At 32.5% G+C, this 20,682-nt stretch overlaps 1 protein-coding gene across 1 annotated transcript; it reads left to right on the top strand.

Moving 5' to 3' along the window:
- The first annotated feature begins 379 nt into the window (after positions 1-379).
- Tat (Tyrosine aminotransferase) lies at positions 380-20,158 on the top strand. Its single transcript, XM_085955252.1, has 6 exons — positions 380-656; positions 12,248-12,335; positions 13,789-14,047; positions 15,330-15,803; positions 17,735-17,917; positions 19,850-20,158. Exons 1-6 carry the CDS (start codon positions 509-511, stop codon positions 20,021-20,023), a joined length of 1,326 nt encoding a protein of 441 aa, XP_085811378.1. The 5' UTR covers positions 380-508; the 3' UTR covers positions 20,024-20,158.
- The last annotated feature ends 524 nt before the right edge of the window (positions 20,159-20,682 follow it).

The raw sequence follows: 20,682 nt of genomic DNA, 5'->3' as shown, positions 1-20,682 counted from the left end.
TATATTTTCTCACGAGTGTTTTCAGAGCTATGTAGGTATGTTCAATAATTAGAATGGTGGGTAGATTCTTAAAAACTTGTGAATTATTCGTTGAATAAAAGAAATAGTTAATTGACAATAATTATAATATGCTTCTAATTCTATGTCATTATTTATTATGTTAATGAAAAAGTCATACCTATCTACGATAATTTCAAATAATTAATATAATTATTTATTTTTCTTAATCCAGGTAGGTATATTTGTGATTGTATAGTTTGAGATGATTAGGTATATTGTCATGGCAAAGGTGACGCAGATTCTCATCTGCATACTGGCCATCAACATTACGCAGGAGGTGTGTTGGCGACAACCAATCGAATGATCAATTTCCCGCATTTGTAAACAACTCGTACCTTGGGGCGCGAAACAAAAACCAGAATCGATGGAATCGGATGATCAGTATAGATAATATCCACCTGGTGACATATCCGAAATAAAAAAAACGTTTTCGCAGATTTCTGTGTCCATGTCTTTGAATTCTCGCGTTAAGAAAGGCCGCTGGGATGTGGGCGCGTCAATAGCCGCCACCAACACCCACAACCCCATAAGAAGCATCATCGACAGCCTTTACATTGAGCCGCACCCGGAAAAGCCGATGATAGCACTCTCAATTGGTACGTACATAATAAACACATTGGCGAAAAGTGAAATAGGAAAGCTTTAATCTGATTTGTAAAGTATATACGTACAACATATTTTTCAGATACATTATGTAATTTGATTTGTGGATTTAAATAAAAACTAACTTTAACTTGAATGCACATCCAATTAAAATACAAATTGTCATTAGAATAAAGAAAAACACCGTTAATACCTTCGTTTTAGTAATGTAACTAGAACGAATGTAGTAACTACATATTATTTACATGCAGGACTAATAATTAATTATTGAGATGTATGTCTAAGTTTTCAATAATATTTTAAATGTAACATATATTCCGAAACATAGGTCTAAATTCTCAAACTACACGAACCATATTGTTTTGTTGATATTGTAAAACGTTGGTATGTATACACGTGAGCATCAACGAATCGTATTTAATTATCCGCCATGTTATATTTTAAACGCATAATTTTTAAATGGTTTTTATTGGATCGCAAGATAACTAGACTGCCAATGTGTGTGTGTCATCTACTTTTTGAATTAAAACAATATTCTTTACGACATTGCCGGTAGAACCAGACCGTATGGTTGAATGTATACTAATTCGATTTGCACACGTGGCTTCATTGTACATGTCATAATGACTTCTAAAATTTAATATAATATGTAATTCAATATAAAACGCCATCATGTCACAAATTTAAAATTCAGTTAGGTAATCCACGAGAGCTAAAATTGTGGAGTATTAGTTATATAGGAAAAAGCTTTTTTTATTTCATCTGAGTCAGGGGTATATACGGTTTATGACTACGACGATACAAAAATATGATTGAATAGAAATGCAACGGTGAAATCTTATCAAAATTACAATTTATAATTAGATAATATGCACTTAACTACGATATTACTTCAATACAATTGATTAGCACCTCAAACGTAATGTGTGAAATCCAGTTTTATTTTATTACAGCGTTTTTATTAACTCGTATTCTTGTTTGTACGGTGGTTTTTTGTCCAGTACAAATCTTGCAATCGATTTTTATCTAACTTCCCGACTAGCTAGACATTTGAAAATTTTAGAATATATCAGAACACGATGCCAATGCATTCTTTTAATACTTTTAGCCATCTTTAAGCAGAATTGGATTAATTTTCAGTTAATTCTGTTTTGTATAGAAAGTTATTTCAGAAAAATCCGTAAAAAGTAAAAGATTATTATTGGTTGCTAAGGGGGTGGTCCTAGCAACTAAATTATTAATATATACGTGCGTTACTATGGAAATCAAAATGAAATGTCAAAATGACATTTCGGTATTCTATATTTGTTTGTTTTTTATTTAGTTCATATCAAGTACAAGTTTGAGCATATTGAGCATAATAATTCAAGAGAAAATTTAAAAACGTTGTATATAAAAAGTTCTTTTTATCTTGTAATTATTTATTCATATGAATAAAACTTATCGTAACGAAATAACTTTAGTATCTGCTTCCACGTCGGAGATCACCGTGGTTTGCGGGTTTGAATCCCGCGTCTGGCAAAATTCACTTGTGGTGTTTTTCAATATGGGTGTTGATCCATATCCTAATGGGTTGAATGAATGGTTTAGGTTTAGAGCTATTTCTTGTGAAAATCCCTGTTCATAATATCCCGCAACCAGCAGAGATTCACATGCATTGCTAAAAAGAGGAATGGCAATTTTACCATACATTTTAAAACCTACTCACTTTTACATAGTAGGTACGTAAATTTGCTTAAAGTATTGCATATGCCTATTTAGAAACCATCGCCCCGTCAAAAAACGTGCCACAATTATTCTCCCCCCCCCCTATATATTCCACTTGCGTGAGAGTGAGTTTAGGTGGACGCTATTTTATAAATTCTTAAAATAGGGTCTCCTTAGCAAACTCGGTGTACTTCTTTCAACTTCTATAGATTTATAATTGTATTTTCACTGCTTTGGTGTGTTTTATTATGTTCTATTTTTTTATTTTCATTTTTATCGTTTTTATTACTTTTTTCTTTATAATAATTTTTCATGTCATGTTGTGAACGTCTTAAACTTATAATTTGTAATGTCCACAATATGTTAAAAAAAAGAATTGAAATTGAATTACATAATATCGTCTTTGTTCTGGCAGAACACACTAACTGGAGAATACTAGTTTTGAGTAATTTGACTTTGAAGTTGTTAAAATGTTTGAAATGGTCTATCATGTGAGTTTATTAAGTTATCGTAAAAAGGATGACTTTAAAATAAAGACTGTTTATTTATTAAGAAGGTTTCCAGACGATAAAGTTTGAAATAAGGAACATTTTGGTATAACTAACTCAATATGTAATTTTTTCGAATTAGTGTCGTCTGCCAGAACAGTGACGATATGTACTTAACAGTAAACCCTTAATTAACTAATTTATGTGGCGTACAGCTTTATTCGTGACTTTAATGAATTTGGTGAGCGAGAAATAAAACATCATTAATTTCGGGAATTGCTTCAGAAGATCTCCCGAGGGAGCGATCACTCCCTCTCATTCTTCATTCAGATGCCCCCTGTGGGTTGCGACTTGATTATAAAACACTATGTTGTATATTTTTGAGACAATGATCAATTTCACAAGAAAGTTAAAATACCTGTCTAGCATATTTATTTATTTCAGAAAATAAGTACAACGTAATGTTTCTAAAACAACATATGATTTTATGTATATTTTCCCTGAGTGTATCTACTTTAGGTGAACCACATGGATTCTCTTAATACGGGAGTACCTAAGTGCTTGACCAACTAAACTAACCCCCACTTGAAAGGTTGATAAGAAGGCGGGTAGAACATGATAATGTCAAAGTAGTCGTGTCATAGATTGTTAATAGAATTTTTAATAAACGTTATTTAAAACACTTCGGTGTACTTGAACCCGGTTCTGCTGTATCGTTACTGCGCAGCGTTAACCTATGTTTTACAGCAGATGGCAATATATAATATATACACTAATATAGTACATTAGATACGTATGTTATTATCATAATTTAGTATATTTGCATGGTTAATCATTATATTAATAATAATACTTAATGTTGACTATTTAAATAAGTGTACAATTAAATGTAGGTATTATACTTTGTTACGAGTTCCGTTGTTAAGGGATCAATAATTTCCCGCGTCTAGTCGTGTATGAAAAGCATATCACGTGAACGTAGAATGCACACTGTGTGTTTATGTAATAACAGCCTCCCGGCAGTTAATGTTATTCATATCGTGTATTTAGATTAGCAAATTATTCAAAGATGATAGAAAACATTACAGCCACAATCGATATACTTAGATATAAACATAAAAATCATTATTAACTATAATAATTACAAGATAAAAAGAACTTTTTATATACCACGTTTTTAAATATTCTGTTGAATCATATAAACTTGACAATTCTATGTACTAATTCTAATTTAGGACAAATAAGGCAATTGTCAACAAATCATTTTTTTGCTATTTTGCAACAAACAAACAAATATAGAATACTGAAATGTCATTTTGATTTCCATAGTAACGCACGTATATATTAATAATTTAGTTGCTATGACCACCCTCTTAGCAACCAATAATAGTGGATTGGATTACGGATTTCTTCCGAAATAACTTTTCATACAAAACAGAATTAACTGAAAATGAATTCCATTCTAATTAAAGATGGCTAAAAGTATTAAAAGAATGTATTAGCATCGTGTTCTGATATATTCTAAAAGTTTCAAATGTCTAGCTAGTCGGGAAGTTAGTTAAAAATCGATCGCAAGATTTGTACTGGATAAACAACCACCGGACAAACAAGAATACGAGCTAAGAAAAAGTGGTAAAATACATATGCGCATGCAAGTATAAATATAATTTATTGTTAGTCACACGTAATTTGAAAACACCTCAGATATGTACTTACTAGACAAAATCTTTAAAAAAATACGACGCCGAACGGGAATTGAACTTGTATTCACTGTATTCGCGCCAGCGCGCTTTATCAATCAAACTACGGGCGTCCTATCTAAAGTTCACTAATAGTTTTTACATGAAATGCTCATCAAATCGAGTTAATTTTGGCTATTTGAGAATATAATATTCTTTATATTGAAAATACATAATAATTGTATGTTCGTTCTCAAATCTTGTGAATTAATCGTTGAATAAACGAAATAGTTTATAATTTATTATTGATGTTAACTGTTAACATGTTAAGTAAAACATTATAATATTCATTGTGATATGATTAAACAGTTACATTTAAGAAAATAACGATATTTTTCTTATAGGTACATTTAATTATATTAATGACACGCTAGTTATCGTCAAACAGGAGAAAATACCCTCCCCTCATCCCCGTACACATAATATCTATTATACCCGAAATACCAGTTGCATTACCTAATCCGTTGCTTCAGATACTCACCCGAACGACACCCAATTTATAATTTAGTTTGCATAATATGTACCTATAACCCAATTGAATCAGTCTAAATTGGTACTTAGTTGGAAATCTCGTAAGGAGTGTTTTTTAATAATTCAATCCTTTTAATTCATACTGTGTAGTTAATTAGGTAATTTTATTTCAACATAACTAACCTACATCACTTTGTACCTAATACGTATTCAGTTATGTTTGTTTGTGTTTTTGTCAATATTACATCACTAGTACAGTTGGGTATTTCCCGAGAAAATCTCAATCTCGAGATTCGGGATTTCCCAAAACGATGAAATTTTGAATTCTCTAGATTCGGGATTTCCAGAAAAAAATCTCGAGAATCCTCGAGATATCGGGAAATTTAAAAAAAACCTGTAAAAATCCTAAAATCAGTGTAAAAACAGACAAATTCCAAAAAAATATGATTTTTTTTATTTATGTAAGAAGACAAACAAAAAAGAATTAGGAAAACAAAAATAATTCAAAACATTACTAATTAAAATAGAATTTCAAAAAACACAGCCTGTCAATCGCGTATGCTTTTGAGACACAAAATCCCCTCATGTTGCAAAAATTGCGCTCATTTTGAGTCGACATTGGCTTAATTGTGTTAAATGCCCCGATCAGTTTTTGAACGTTTTGTGTTTTCTGTCCACTTTTTTCATATAGAAAATCGTTTTTGATAATAAAGAAATCCCGAATCCAGAGAAAAGATTCTCGAGAATGTTAAATGTATGTGTGTATGTATGTGAAATATTAAAAATTTCAATTCTCGAGATTCGGGATTGAAAATCTCGAAAATTTCTCGCTAATTCCCGTCGGGTAATTCCCGAAACCCAACTCTAATCACTAGAATTGAAGTCAACGTCATCTGAAAGTGATGAAATATCGCTACAAATGTATCAAGAATTTCTGTGAAATCACTGAAACCGCTATGACCCCCGCTACACAATGGATTCTCTCTCTCTCTGTTTAGTATTTTTGCCAAACTTTTCCGCACTACGACAGCGCTCGATTAAATCAAATCGCCGCTTCATTATGCATGACAGGAATATGTTAAATATTCAGATAATCATTTCATTATTAGCATTAGCATGCGTTGCAAAAATATTATCGACGTCATAGATTTTTATTGGTTTATCTTCATATTATTGTGTTACCCATAACATAAATAAAAATACCTAGTGTTGTAGTTTGTTATTTTCCATTTTAATTATAATAGTTACCTACTCAAATCCATCGTTATGCTAGGGCTGATCCTCTACTCTACATAATGTGTATGATTAATAAATTAAAGGAGAATATTCTAAAATAAGCTTTATCAATAGTAGTTAAATTCTTAAATCTTGAACTTTTGAGACAACATGAACGTTGTTCAAAACTATTTCTCTCTGATCATATGTTTTTTTTTTGTTTTTTTTTTTTAAATATGTGTATTGATCGCGAACTACTAAAATTACAAGCTTATCGGAGGTCGGCCATCGTGATGGTGAGCTTTTAGAGATCGTGGAGCATACCAATAACGGTGGCACTTATAAGTGAGTAGATCTTTAATTGGGTGACGAGTTGAGGAATGCCGTAGGTGCTTATGTCCTGTTAAAATGATGCCGAGGTTCTATAATATCCCGGGTTTGATACATAGAAATGTATTGGGATAATATAATATCGAGCCATACACAGTCTCAGGTCTACGATAAGATCACGATTGCTAAGTAGACGTCTCATTTTGAGAAAGGCATTACTTGATATTATCTCAATATTCTTATTTTTATTTCTTGAGACTGTCCTATTTCGCATTGACCCATGCTCCATCATATCTTGGTTTTACGATTTTATAGCGCAGTATGGCAGTGGCGAAGGGTCACTTTTGGAAAGAGGTAGGCTGTGGAGATCTGATAAAAAGAAAACACTTGTCAGGTATACTTACGAGAAATAAGAAGATAATGACAACGAAACACTAATTTAATGAAACTTCAAAAACTCACTGATGACATAAAATTAAGCGATCAGTTTAAATTAAGTACTTAAGTATTTTTTCAAAACATTTATACACATAAAAAATCATTAGATAAAAGTTCTTTTTATTTTTAAAAACAGTCTATATTTATTAATATTCGATTGAACACCATAGAATTTTTTTTTAAATTGTAAAATTATTTAGTTGTAGGCTCTGCGATCGGAGCTTATGTTAGTTCATACAATTCGACAGACTGGGCGGGGCTACGTGGCGTAAAGTCCATATGAAAAAAATTGAGAATTATTTGAAACATAATCCAACCTTTATTTACATCAAGACAGATGGCGCGCTGTGGTACATTTATTAAAACCTTTGCTGATTGTTTTGTTATTATCTGTGTAATTAATACATTAATACACATACGGCATCTCTCGTTGGAAAAATAAATTATGTTATACAATATACAAATCAAGTGATTATATAAATAAGTCGCAGTTAAAAAATATTTTTCTTAACCGGTTAAGTGCCCAAAGCGTCTTTGGACGCCCTAATTACACCAATTCGTATGTTAATTACTATCAATTAACTAATTGCGGCATAGAAAGGATTAAGAAGGTAGGCTTCAAATAATCGCCTAGTATGGAGTCTTCACCACTGCTGTATGGAGTGTTACGGACTATAGTTGGGTCGGGGGCGTAGCTTTATACCCGAAAGTTTGCGGGTCCGTAGTTCCACAGATCACCGTTATGATGTCCATAGCCAATGTATAATAATGGTAAGGCTACATATAATAATTATTTATATTAGGTCACGCGTTCAATTGATTCAGTTAAAAAAAGTGTTTGGTGTCGCTATTTGTGTTAATGTAATTAATACAATATTTTATTATTTAAATGGATATTCGATAATCATATGTTGTTTTACTCTTTTATTATTTATTTTATTTGAGAAAAATTAAGATCGGTTTCATTATTATCACCGCATAAAAAATGCATAAGAAAACTTTTATACTCATAATAAAAAACAATTACCAATGTCAATGTACGTCATATAACGTCTACGTTAAGGGGGGACATGCTCGTCGAAGGTCAAAATTGAGTTTTTATTGTATTTTCAAACCATGATCCTGGACACTCCTTAAACGTTGTAGATAATCTATTTATATAATTTTGAAGCCTTATTATCCCTAATAGTTATTACATGTTCAAACACGCGCGTCAATATCATTTTACTCCCTACTTCAATTATAGATTGTCAATTTATGGCTACGGCCGTATGTTGTAGCTTAACTACTGGGGAATGACAAAAGAAATGGCGTATTTCAAAAAAACACTACCTTATTCGTAGGTCAATAATTATTATAAAGCAATCATTATTCATAAGATGTTTATCACACTTGAATGGTCAAAGACATAGCTTATAATAAATATCTTTAGAATCATCTTGAAATGTGTTAATCTTGCCGATTTTTTGAAAATTAAATGCCTAATTCTTGTCAAATTTGGGATCACAGAGATTATCAATATAATTTTTTATCGTGAATATTTTACAAAAATTATCTCGTAATAAATTATACTAATGGTTTTATAAATGCGTTTAAAAATTAATAAATGTAAAAAATCTTAACACCACTGCACAGTTATGTACCGAAATATGACTATATTCTGAAACATTAGAGCGAGAGGTTTAAAAGAATACTATTTTATGTAATAAAAATACTTTATGCAGTCATTAAATGTTTAAAATAACTATAAAGGATAATAAGGCTTCAAAATTATATAAATAGATTATCTACAACGTTTAAGGAGTGTCCAGGATCATGGTTTGAAAATACAATAAAAACTCAATTTTGACCTTCGACGAGCATGTCCCCCCTTAATATACCTAATTGAACCGTCGGAACCTAAATACAATACATAATGTAACTTGTAAAATATCACTTAAAAGTTTGTCGATTATTATTTTAGCGTCTACGCTCTACGGCATTCTACAGTGGCTCTACGGCCTACGCCAGATACAGTTTACGACGCGTATTAAAAACGCGATGTCATCAACTTATACCTACTGATATTTATTTTATTTGAATCCATTCAAAATAATTACTTCTCTCGACATGGAATAATATTACAGTGAAATTATTGTAGTTAAGAGATTGTCATCGCCATCAGAAACACTGACTATATAACGTGTAATACCAGAACTTTGATATCTCTTTAACTAAGTACATGCCAAGCATATTTAATTTAAATGAACTAACATATAAATTTCAATTCTAATGGATTCAAGCTCTGTACTATTCCATTTAAGTCGTTTTTTGCGACCCGGGTTTCGCCTTTCGGCATCTTCAGGCGTCGTGTACACTCACCAAAGGCAAACACACACTGACAACGAACACCCTTAACTCTACCTTATATAGTAAATCAATACAATAGTGTGCTTTCCTTTGGTGAGTGTACACGATGCCTGAAGATGCCGAAAGGCGAAACCCGGGTTGCAAAAAACAACTTAAATGGAATAGTACAGAGCTTGAATCCATTAGAATTTAAATTCAAATTCCATCAAGTACCTTCGGTCGAAAGTATTAATAATATAAATTTCAATAGCACGCACTTTACACCTATGCTTAGTCTTTATACGGAATAATTAATCTAATCACGACTTTAAACAAAAATAAGTCCATTGTCTAATCGAATGTTAGCTTTAGCTTCAAACATAAAAAAATAAGTTATTTTTTAAACGAAATGAAATTTTAGAGATAATGAGTTGTAAGAAAATGTTGAAAACATGGGTAAAATCCATAATACTATTATGTTTAGTACAATGATGTTATGATATGAATTGAAGAAACATTGTATGTATACATTTATAATGCTGTTTGCAATTAAAATTATTTATGACAACATAATAAATGTATACATTATTGTTAAATGCGTATGTTCACTCATCGATATACCTAATTGTTATGAAGCTATAAGTTTTAACTGGATTCAAGTGGTTTAATTTTTTTAAGCAATTTATAAACGGATAGAGGTTGCTTTCGCGAAATGAAAAAAAAGCTTTTTCAATTATTTAGTCATCTTTTTGGAAACATTCTTTTTATGTGGCTTAGAAAACATTTGAATTCATTAGCTTATTAAATTGTACAAATAATTAAAATAACTGGTATCACATGTTAAATTACAATATTATACAAACTGGTTTTAGTTAAATGTTGAAATTCCAATAAACACCTCGCAAAATGCGATGTTTCTTTATCAAGGTCACTGGATCTACTCACACACATAATCAGATTATCAATTTGTTTATTGCACTGATTTTATAGTAGCTATAATACCAGGTCACATCTCACAATGGTTTTTTTGTGGAAGTCATTTTAAAACCCAATATAGTACTTAGGTTATTTCTCCGTCACTGCACTAAACTAAACTATTAATATACCTACTTGTTTAAAAAAAGTAATATACATACCTAGGCAAATATTATCAGTAGGTACCTATTTTTATTCCCAATGTTACATATCTCTAATAAAACTATGTACAGGACATTTTAAATTTGAATATGACTAGGTAGTTAAATCATAATTAGATAATGCTTTATATAACTATTCCATTTACAATGTATTATAGTAATTAAGTGTAATCAGAGATTTTCTTGAAATTTTAATGAAAACATAATAATTATAAACAAAACAATCATATACATTTTGATCTATATTTCATTTTATGTGAATTTTTGACATCTTTGAAATTTGGCTTGCCCAATTGAATCATTCTACTTTCACATGAAGGTAGAGTTAGACGTTATGTTAGATCGTTAGAGGGATCACTGTGCAACACATGCGAGGATACATACATCATTATAATATAGTTCTTTCTGTCATGACCCCCACAAGGGCGGGCTGACAGGGCTCTAGCATGGGGGCCAGGGCTTAGGAGAGGCTCTGCGTAGCGTGTCGACCAGTTAGTGAGTTAGTGAGATAAACACACACCACAATTTTTCTCTAATATTAAAAAAGTCGCCTGTGGCGCTGTTATATGTACTTGTATATTTAAATTTATAATTATTATTAGAGTGTTTCCTGACGATTTATCCAATATGGCGTAGGGTCGCATGGTACTTGGCTTTCACAAAAAGGGGTCGCGATCAGTGCTTCATAATATTATGATGACCAGTACCGTCAATAATTCAACATGGAATACTCTTTATTTTACATGGAACCTGGAGTGCCACGGAATACCATTTGGGGGACACTACTATTATACCTACTGCCCTGAACCTTAGCGATAAGTTGGGGGGCCCTCCAAAAAGCCCGGGGGCTCGTTTCAGGGTGTGAGGGCCATGCTTGTTGTACTCTCCACGCCATGCCATGTTACATCTTCATATAAGACCCCCTAACATTTCTTTAAAAAAATTTTAATTTCATCTAGTGATTTATTGATCTCGTATCACGTATCGTGATAACCTCGTAATCTGACCCGTTGGCCAGCTTGGTGGAAGTTTTATCTGAAAATCGTCTTGGTCTCATGGATTTCACGAATCGGAGCTATGATCCGGTGTCCTCCGGTCCAATCAAAATCCAAAAACCCACCCTCGCTCTCCACTTTCATTACAAACGCGTGCACTTATTTAAGAACAAAATTAGTAATAATGGTTGTAAATATCCCTACCTACTCTTAAAGTATTATGAATATTTTTGTGGAGTGTATTTCAAAAGTAAAATAAGCCAATGGGTTGGTACGGGTACAGCATTGTCAAATTACCTACATACGTGTATTCTTTTATTTTAAATATAATATAATATAATATTATTCTTTTTATAATCGCCATTCCTTTCTATAATCTAATCTATAATTTATATAGTAGTTTGTGTTTCACTGGGTGGATATATTTGTGAAGAATGATGGTCACAAACTTTTAATATAATAAACTTGCCATAATATGAATACAAACCTGAAATGATTTTTGGCCACCCTCATGTAATGTACTTTTCGCACTTGTGAACGGTGCGGCCCTGGTTTTACCGCTTTGACTGAATCTCTTACTGAAATGTTCCTGTAAATATAATTAATATCAAATTCGTACAACTTACTTAGTCAAAAAAGACTTTCACGAATTATGTTTTTTGACACCTAGTACCCACGTATTTAATTACCAATAATTGCTTACCTGTTGATTTAATATTGCACATTACATTTTCCAGGTGACCCTACGATATTTGGAAACCTCAGACCGTCCGACGGGACGTTAGAAGCCATCAAAGAAAGTGTAGATGGATGTCGGTTTAATGGGTATGTTTTAATTTTTTTTATATTATTTTACGAATCTTACGTTTTTAGCCTACAGCTCCGTCGAGGGCATTCGATAGATGTGTCACAACATAAATTTTAAAAGTCTCCCATCAACATCCCCCACTAGACGCTTTTATGTCGTGAAAACTTTACTAGATAGATTTTTACAGACGACATTTTGTGATTACGACAATTATTTATTTGGTGGTACCAGAGATATGTACATAGCTATCTATTTTAAAATGAGTAGGAGAAAAAGCTTTTATATTATTTAAAGTTAGTGTCATGTAATGTCCTTAATATGTATATATCACTCATTGTAGTATGGTAAAAGGAGGGGTTCTCTAATGATCAAACCATAGAAATGCGATGAAATACAAATCATGGGACATTTATTTTCATGCAAGGCATTTCCTATAACCGTTTATGACACGACACGATAAAGAAAAACTCAGTTGAAAAACGTTTTAGGTAATATATTACGATATTATGTTAATTAAACATCCAAAGTGGTTGATTAATTCGTTTGTTTTTGGTAAAGTATAATACAATATACCTACTATATTGTGCCTTTCTCACAGCACTTAATGAAAACCGATTTCTATTGTTTGCCATATTTGATAATTTACGTAACTTTGCCACGGTCATCATCGGATAAAACAGGCCCTGATCCTTATTAAAACTATATGGAGGTACGGGTAATTTTCTTTTTCTATATCAATATGTACACGTCGATACTACTGAAATTACAGATGTTTCGGGTTCAAGTCTCGCGGTAGGATGAAATTCACACATTAATTGTTAAATTGAGGGTTGAATGTATTCAATTGGCAATAGGTTAAGCGGATAATAATTAATAGCAGTCATTCCTCGTACATAGTATAATAATAAACTAACCTAAGAGGTAGTCAAGATTCACAGTGGATTGTCGTCAATGTAAAAAAGATCTACATCTGGTTATCGTAATCAGTTCAGTTTTAATTACATATCGACTGTGTTTAGGAAAAAGGGCATTAGCCTCGATTTTTCGAAAAGTGCTTTTATTAGATATTAACAATGTATACAACTAAATACACGTTGTGTAAAAAGGAAGTAAACCGCAAGTTTTAATTGAGCTCTAATTTAGTTTTAATTTGAAGAAAAAAGAAATTACCGTCAATTTTAACGATTTTCCTGAAATTAACTTCTTTAATTAATATTAGATAGAAAAGATATTACACCAAATCATCAATCATCATGCACCCAATGTCTGTGCCTATATTTTTTTAAATATTGAACCAAAATCATTCAAAAAACATGTTTTGCCTCTCCTGTAAAATTTGTTCTTTGAGGGTTACGCCCTTTTTCCTAAATACGGTCGATATGTGTAATATGTTATTAATTACCGTATTAAAAATTCGACTGTTAACTTAACCAGCAGTGGTAGTAAGTAAAAATGTTTCATATTTTATAGATACGCTCCCACCACAGGATATGGCGAGTCTCGAATGGCTGTTGCTGAGTACAGCAACTACGAGAGGGAAGATGGATCCCTGAGCGATATTTCTCCTGATGACATAATCCTTTGCAGTGGATGCTCGCACGCTTTGGATTTGTGCATAGGGGCGCTCGCATCTCCCGGCCACAATGTCCTGGTACCGCGTCCGGGATTTTCCATTTACAAGACGCTGGCGGATGGAGCAGGAATTCAAATAAAATATTATAACTTATTGGTAAGCACGTAGAACGTAATAAACTGCGCTTTGGATTTTACTGAAAGAATATCAAGTTTTTAAAATATTTTTTTAATTGCGTTCAAGTTTTAAAAGCGGGCAGCTGTTCCCATTTTTATTACAACGTTTTTTATAACGTTTTTCTTAGCTCGTATTCTTATTTGTCCGGTGGTTGTTTGTCCGGTACAAATCTTGCAATCGATTTTTAACTAACTTCCCGACTAGCTAGACATTTGAAACTTTTAAAATATATGAGAACACGATGCCAATGCATTTTTTTAATACTTTTAGCCATCTTTAAGTAGAATTGAATTCATTTTCAGTTAATTCTGTTTTATATGAAAAGTTATTTCAACACGTAGTAGATTTTTGGGTTTCCACCGTGTGTCCTTCTTCCTTCCTTACTCGACGTTTATCATCTCTTTATAATGGCCTTTGCAACGAGCCCGAAACGTCGAGTAAAGAAGGAAGAAGGACACACGGTGGAAACCCAAAAATCTACTACGATAAAAAAACAACCGTGAAAGCCTCAAACATTATATTATTTCAACACCATTATAGGTTGCTAGGGGTCTGGGGTCCTAGCAACTAAATTATTAATATATACGTGCGTTACTATGGAAATCAATATGACATGTCAAGTACAATTTTATTTGACGTTTAAGTTAGTCAAGTCAAGTTTTTATGGTTCAACAGAAAATTTAAAAACGTTGTATAAAAAAGACTACTGAGAATTTGAGACTATTGAGACTTGTCTCACCGATTTATTTCTCCACCGATTCTAGAGAGAAATGTGGATAGTAAAATCAAAAATGAATTTATAACAATACATATTATAAATTATTATTCATTGGACCCTGAGCAATCGAATCAAAGAAACAACGGTCATATATTAAGATGATGATGAGTATTCGAGATGGGTTTCTCATTCGTTTTTATAGTGTTTTGTAATCAATTGAATCTGGATTATTATAGTAGGTACATACATATATATTATTGATTCCATGCGCAATAATAATAAGTTAACCATAGCTTAACTATTTTCAAATTTTCTTATGTACCAATCGGTCCATTTCATTTATGTTAATTTCTTGATAATCTGTATTTTTATCAATGCATGATGGCATCCATTTTGTATTTATATGTTTTAAATATATTAATGAATTTACTAATCACGTACCTACTAATACTATTGATGATTTTATTATAATACTAATTTTCATTGCATTTGGCATACGATAAACCTCATTTTGTTTTAAAATCTGTTATTTTCCTTTTCCAGGAAAATGAACAATGGGAAGTCGATTTGGTCGACCTGGAGAGTAAAATAGATGACAAGACGTCAGCAATCGTGATAATAAACCCGTCAAATCCTTGTGGCTCGGTATATTCAGCAGCACATCTCAAAGCGATCGTCGAAGTTGCAGAACGCAATTTTGTACCGATAATCGCAGACGAAATTTACGAGCATCTTGTTTTTCCCGGAAACAACTATGTACCGCTGGCATCCGTGTCCGAAAATGTTCCTATTCTTTCTTGCAGCGGTATCACGAAGAGATTCCTAGTTCCAGGGTGGCGTATGGGGTGGATTGTGATTCACGACAGAGACAATATCTTGGGGTCGAGCGTCAGGAGTGGCTTGAATAATTTATCTCAGCGTATTATTGGAAGCAATACTTTGATACAAGGAGCCCTGCCGAAAATTCTGAGAGATACCTCACAAGATTTTTACGATGACGTTATAAATGTCATATATGTAAGTAGATTCAATATTTATTGGTTTACAGCAAATATAATAAACTCTTTTAATTAGCATTCCCATATTGACAACTGATATCTAGTTTTTGAGAAGTATACGAAATAAGTGTCCGAATAAGTTACAATGCCATATGTAAACACCGCATATATTTATTCCAAATGTTGCCATTGAATAAAGTGTAGAGACTTTATTTCAACGAGAAATATACGCGAATTTTATGTCATATCCATCAAGTTGTAAACAGTGATTTTATGATTTTATGTCAGACACATAAAATAAGTATAACGGTATAAGTGTCAGATGTAAACGTACCATTAGCTAAATATCATGACTATTATTTTTACCGATGAGGGACTTAAATGGACGGAAAAGAAAAAAATCACTGATAATCGGTTTCTATAAGTTCTCCCTGCTACGACTTGTTGCATAATATATTGAATTGTTTCGGAAATGGACTACCTAAGTTTTACCATCAAACTTTGTATACAAGACTTAGCTGGTTTGATAAAAATATGGACGTTTCTAACGCCTATTCCTTGGCACCATTTCTAATCAATTGATCATCTATGTATCACTGAGATCATGGGCCCCTTTTCTTGAAGCGGGCCCCCAGGTCAGAATTTTTGGCGTCCCCCCTACCTATTACGAAATTTAAGAGCAGTATGATGTCCTACACTAAGTGTTCCCTAAATGGTATTCAGCGGAACCGAATTAAGAGCATTCCGTGTATATTTAACGATTTTTTGTACTTATTTTTAAATACATCCACTTGAATTATTGAATCGTCGTCACTAGGTATCATATTATAAAGCACTGATAGCGACCCCATTTTGTGGTATCCAAGTAACATGCGATCCTTCGCCATTTTTATTAGTCAGAAAACACACCAAAAATAATTATAAAATAAAATTCTACACGTGAATCAATCTTTTTTTCATATTAGAGCAAATTTGTTGTATGTTTATCTCATTTAACTGTTCCACCCACCACGCCGGGCCCCCAGGCTAGAGCCCTGTCAACCCCCCTTGTGGGGGCCATGACTGAGATTACAATGACTGTATCATTTTTTTAATGTGTCTCACTAGACCGGATAATAGCCTAGGCAGACTTGGTAATATCCTAGTCCTAGGGAACGTGTTCTATAGGGATCCTGGCTAGACGTGATATTATTGATGATAATAATATGCCCTTTTAAATGACTACAATATTCACTAATATTTTAAAGTACTATATTTAGTAGTAAAATAAAAATACCTATATATTACGTATTGCAGACAAGCTAAAAAGATGGTCTCGAATCTGACTCGAAATGGAAAATATTCAATTGGCTGCTCAGAATATTAAAAAAAGTCGAATCGGAAAATATGGGAATGGGACTATTGGGCGCCGCACTGTCGAATGAAATAAATATATGTTTGTTATGATTTTATACAGAAAGTAGACGAGGAATTTTAATCAGTTTCTATCTACTACTTAATTATTTTGCCCTTAACATAATCTTAGTATCCGCAATATCCGCAATAGCGGATTGAGAATTATCATGCCTGAGGGATTATATAAAAATTAAACTCTCTTCTCGTTGAAAATTAAAATATGCACAATTAAATCATTATGTACGTATGCATATTTAAATTCTCACCAATAATAATATAATAATTTAAATATAAATAATAATATTAAATATATATTTTAAAACACGAACGTCTATTTATTTTCGAATTTCATTCGATTGCGTGGCACCCAGTTGTCCTGGCGTCGAATCGTCCTAAACCCGAAAATACTAGTGTAAAAATACCATAATAAGATTTCTGAAATGCCTTAAATTTATACAAAGTGAGAGTTTATTTTGCAAATCACATTGTTAGCATAACACCATTTGAATATTGAATCATTGTAAGTATATTTTTATGTATTTTTTTATTTTCTAGATGCAGGCAAAGATAGCCTACGATACATTAAAACGAACAAAGGGTCTTACGCCAAAAATGCCTCAAGGGGCAATGTACATGCTGGTGGGATTAGAAGTTGATCTCTTCCCACGAATAAAGGACGATTTGGAGTTTGTGGAAAAACTCATTGCTGAACAATCAGTTTTCTGTCTACCAGGAAAGGTAATTCAAATGTGTCTGCAATAATTAGATACAATACGAATGGAAGAAAAAAATATCTTCATTTTTTTTATTTTGGGTAAAAATGGTGAGTAGATATTTGCCGCCTCTCAGGAAAATGTTACATGTGTACGAGATTCATTCGACTACCCATTATGTGTATGTTCAGGACCAAAACACATATTGACAACAACTAACATTTGAAACTGAAGAAGACATTCTGTCCGTGGGGATATCATTAACTTATATAACATTTATGTTTTATAGTATTGTTACCTAGGTCCAGCGGCGAGGGGTGGACGTGGGCTCTTAAGATTCGACAAAAACAGTGCACACCTTTTCAGTCATACTTAATTGATTTCGTTGAATTAAGAATACATATTACAGATGGGTTTGGTTAGTTTTTCAAAATTTATTAAGCCCTGCCTAGACCAAAACATAATCGATAAAAAATGTTCTTATATCTATAAAATATCAAAAACTATATGTGGTTTAATGGCTATAGATAAACGAATATTTTTTTTCACTATTACCTACTATGACTTGGTTTAGGCAGGGCAAAACTATCTAAACATTGTGGCCTTAGTTCAATTAAAACAAATACCTACGTCTGACTGACAAAGTTTAGTGAGCATTATTTATGTTGGATCTTAACAGCCTACCTCCACCCTTCGCCACTGCGTAGGTTCGTGTCTTGCTATCATTTTTTTGTTTTTTTTTCCAATACGCATTTAATTTATATGTCTTATTAAGTATGGAATATATATTTTGTTTTAAAACAAATATATAATATAAATGTGATGCCCAATGACAGCAGATTAGTAGTAGAAGTGAAACAATCACATAAACACTCAGACACCGGAAATCGAACTCAAATGAGAAATCAGTTGGCTTACGCATTGGACTATGGGGGCCGCTATAGAATACAGTTATAATTACGAATAAATTTAATTAGCTATCGATTGCTGTATGAAGGTTTCCCCATAGCTAGTTTCACCATATTATTCAGATCATAATTGTGTGATCGATTAGTAATTAGTTAGTGCCCCTTGCCCACTGCACTTTGCACAGCGGTTATCTACTCGCCTAGTGACATTGAAGACAATAATTACAAGATAAAAAGAACTTTTTATATGCAACGTTTTTAAATTTTCTGTTGAATTATTATGCTCAATATGCTCAAACTTGTATTTGACATGAAGTAAATAAAAATCAAACAAACAAAATAATATAGAATACTGAAATGTCATTTTGATTTCCATAGTAACGCACGTATATATTAATAATTTAGTTGTTAGGACCACCCACTTAGCAACCAATAATAGTTTTTCTTTTTACGGATTTCTTCCGAAATAACTTTTCATACAAATCAGAAATATTAACTGAAAATGAATTCAATTCTACCTAAAGATGGCTAAAATATTAAAAGAATGCATTGGCATCGTGTTCTGATATATTATAAAAGTTTCAAATGTCTAGCTAGTCGGGAAGTTAGTTATAAATCGATTGCAAGATTTGTACTGGATAACCAACCACCGCACAAATAAGAATACGAGCTAATAAAAACGTTGTAAAATAATAATTATTATTGACAGTGACGTCCCGTAGGGGTAGGCAGATTGAGCGTCGCTTGGGGGCGGCAGTTACTCAAAGGGCGGCAAATCGAGGAGAATCATTTAAAATTTATTACATATACATTAAAGGTTTAACAGGACTGTATTTTTTTTTGTCGGGTTCGCGATGTCTAGTTTATTTCCGTTGCCCTTCGACTTCTTTGGTGACCAGAAACGACACGTGCACTGATGATAAAAAAATACTGTATAAAAAATGGGGCGGCATTTTGTCTCGGGGCGTCACTGATTATTGACGACATACGTAGTTGTTATTATAGTTTGAATATTATGATGAATTTTGAATTTACATTTTTAATTACAGTGCTTCAACTACCCGAATTATATCCGGATTGTTTTAACCGTTCCTGAGGAAATGCTTCGAGAAGCCTGCCGGAGGATTACGGAGTTTTGTGAAAGTCATGTATTACTAGATAACCATATCGAAAATTATAAAATAGAATCGCGAAACGGAGAAGACATTATTAATATAACTTGATGATCGCCAACACCGAGGAAAATGATTAATAATAATTAGATATATTATATACTTACATATATACTATTATAAAACTATAATAAATATTTAATTTCTCTGAAGAACTGATGATTTTGGACCAGTGCAAGAAATATTATCATGTACCTATCTACTGTGAATATTTTTATATTTCTATTATATAAGTTAGTGTTGATTTCATAGAATAATAAGATAAAAAATGCCTACCTATTTACAGTAAATATTATTCTGTAATATATGAAGTACCTACTTACTCTACTATGATTATATTTTAGTTATAATAAAGATTTTGAAAAATAATTACGCGTTTTCAAAGAAACTCTATTTTTATTCCAAGCAACCAAGCCAGGCGGGCATACGGAAAAATAATATGAGGCATCCAAATCGTCATCGTATCAATATCCATGATAATTTAATTGATTTTTAAGGCGGCTGGGACGGGTGGATTAACAAAACCCAGGAGGTACCATTGACTTCCGCATTTACCCCGACTACTATTAGCCTCTCGTCGCATCAACCCCAGACCTCCCTAACTTTTCCGGGTACAGCCCCCATACCCAGACGGTTCGCTGAATCGACTGATGAGCACATTATGGCCTACAGCTATAACTACTCGCCTACGAGTTATTCGCATCCATCAA

This window comes from Rhyacophila brunnea, unplaced genomic scaffold, assembly GCF_057557595.1.
Source record: "Rhyacophila brunnea isolate RB1 unplaced genomic scaffold, BYU_Rbru_1.0 scaffold_5, whole genome shotgun sequence".
NCBI lineage: Eukaryota > Metazoa > Arthropoda > Insecta > Trichoptera > Rhyacophilidae > Rhyacophila > Rhyacophila brunnea.
Note: the sequence above shows the minus strand (reverse complement) of the source record. Positions and strands in the feature narration are given on the sequence as shown.